At 33.7% G+C, this 1,186-nt stretch overlaps 1 protein-coding gene across 1 annotated transcript; it reads right to left on the bottom strand.

Moving 5' to 3' along the window:
* Window positions 1–287: 287 nt before the first annotated feature.
* LOC308430120 (DNA-directed RNA polymerases I, II, and III subunit RPABC4-like) lies at window positions 288–464 on the bottom strand (the record flags this gene model as incomplete). The annotated part of the gene is made up of 1 exon (XM_080929233.1): window positions 288–464. The coding sequence occupies one exon, from the start codon at window positions 462–464 to the stop codon at window positions 288–290; it is 177 nt and encodes a 58-aa protein (XP_080785359.1).
* Between the last annotated feature and the right edge of the window lie 722 nt (window positions 465–1,186).

The following is a 1,186-nucleotide window of genomic DNA, read 5'->3' as shown; positions in this document are numbered from 1 at the left end:
GATGTCTTGGGCTGGACTGCTGATATCTTGACAACAAAAATTGGAATCACCTCAAGAACTACTTTTTTTTTTTTTTTTTTTGGTTTGGTCTGGGGAAACACTTTTAATCTCCACCGTGTGAGGAATTACAAGAACAGTAAATTAAGTCATAAGTTGAACCAAAGTTTTCTTTATACAAAGTATTAAAATGCAATTGGATTTCTAAAATAAAACCATAGGTGTACAGTTGTAGTCATTAGGTAAACTAAGTTAAATGCTGTACATTAAAGAGAAACATCATCCCGATTTCATCGAGCATCAAAACCCACCGATCTCTTAGTCCTCTTCTTGTACATTATTCTATATCCACATTCTCTGCACCTGATTGGATCCCTGGATTTTATTTCATTTTCGGTTTGACACTCTCCACAAATATATATCATTGGCTGCTGCTTTGGTGGTTGAACATCTTTCTGGGTGTCCATTGTAGGTGCCTCCACTGCTCAAAGAAGCACCCCTCTCCAGAACTACTTCTTACCAGGTCCACAAACCCTGTTTCCTATTACCTTTTCTCTCTTTCTACCTCTGCTAGGTGTGCTAGAAGGGAGGTTGGAGCATTAAGAAACCCAATTAAAGTAAGTTTTGAAAAAAATCTAAGCCAGAAGTCCTTGTTAAATTTCCCATGCATGTATCTTATTTTCTTTTTCTGATAATGTTGATCTTATTAACTGATATGGAAGGTCCACAAGCCCATCTCCAATTTGAAATTCTCCCTCACATCAAAATACCAACCTTCCAACTGTAGAGAGCACCACTCTCTAGAAACACATTTTCCAATTCTTTCCTTCTCCCTGGATGTAATGGCAAAGGCCCTGGCTCTTTATTTATTTATTTATTTTTAATTTTTATTTTTTTTAAATTGAACAACTTTATTTTAAAAAACAAAGATAAATGTACAGATTTGAAGCATTTTTGCATAAAAGTATACGAATACATTTTTCTCAGTACTTGATTTTTTTAAAAGTTTGGTGTATGCGTTAAAATCTTACTAGTTACAATGAGCATAAAGTACATGTAAAACAGGATGTAACCTGGAAATAGTCAAAGTTTTCTTGGTCTGTAAAGATTAAGCATAATGGTTTTTCATTTTCATTTTCTTTCTTTCTTTCTTTTTTTTTTTGACCTTTGTTTTTTCTTGAACTTCATA

The sequence above is a fragment of the Micromys minutus genome (assembly GCF_963924665.1).
Source record: "Micromys minutus genome assembly, chromosome: 15".
NCBI lineage: Eukaryota > Metazoa > Chordata > Mammalia > Rodentia > Muridae > Micromys > Micromys minutus.
This window is presented reverse-complemented; position numbering and strand designations above follow the sequence as displayed.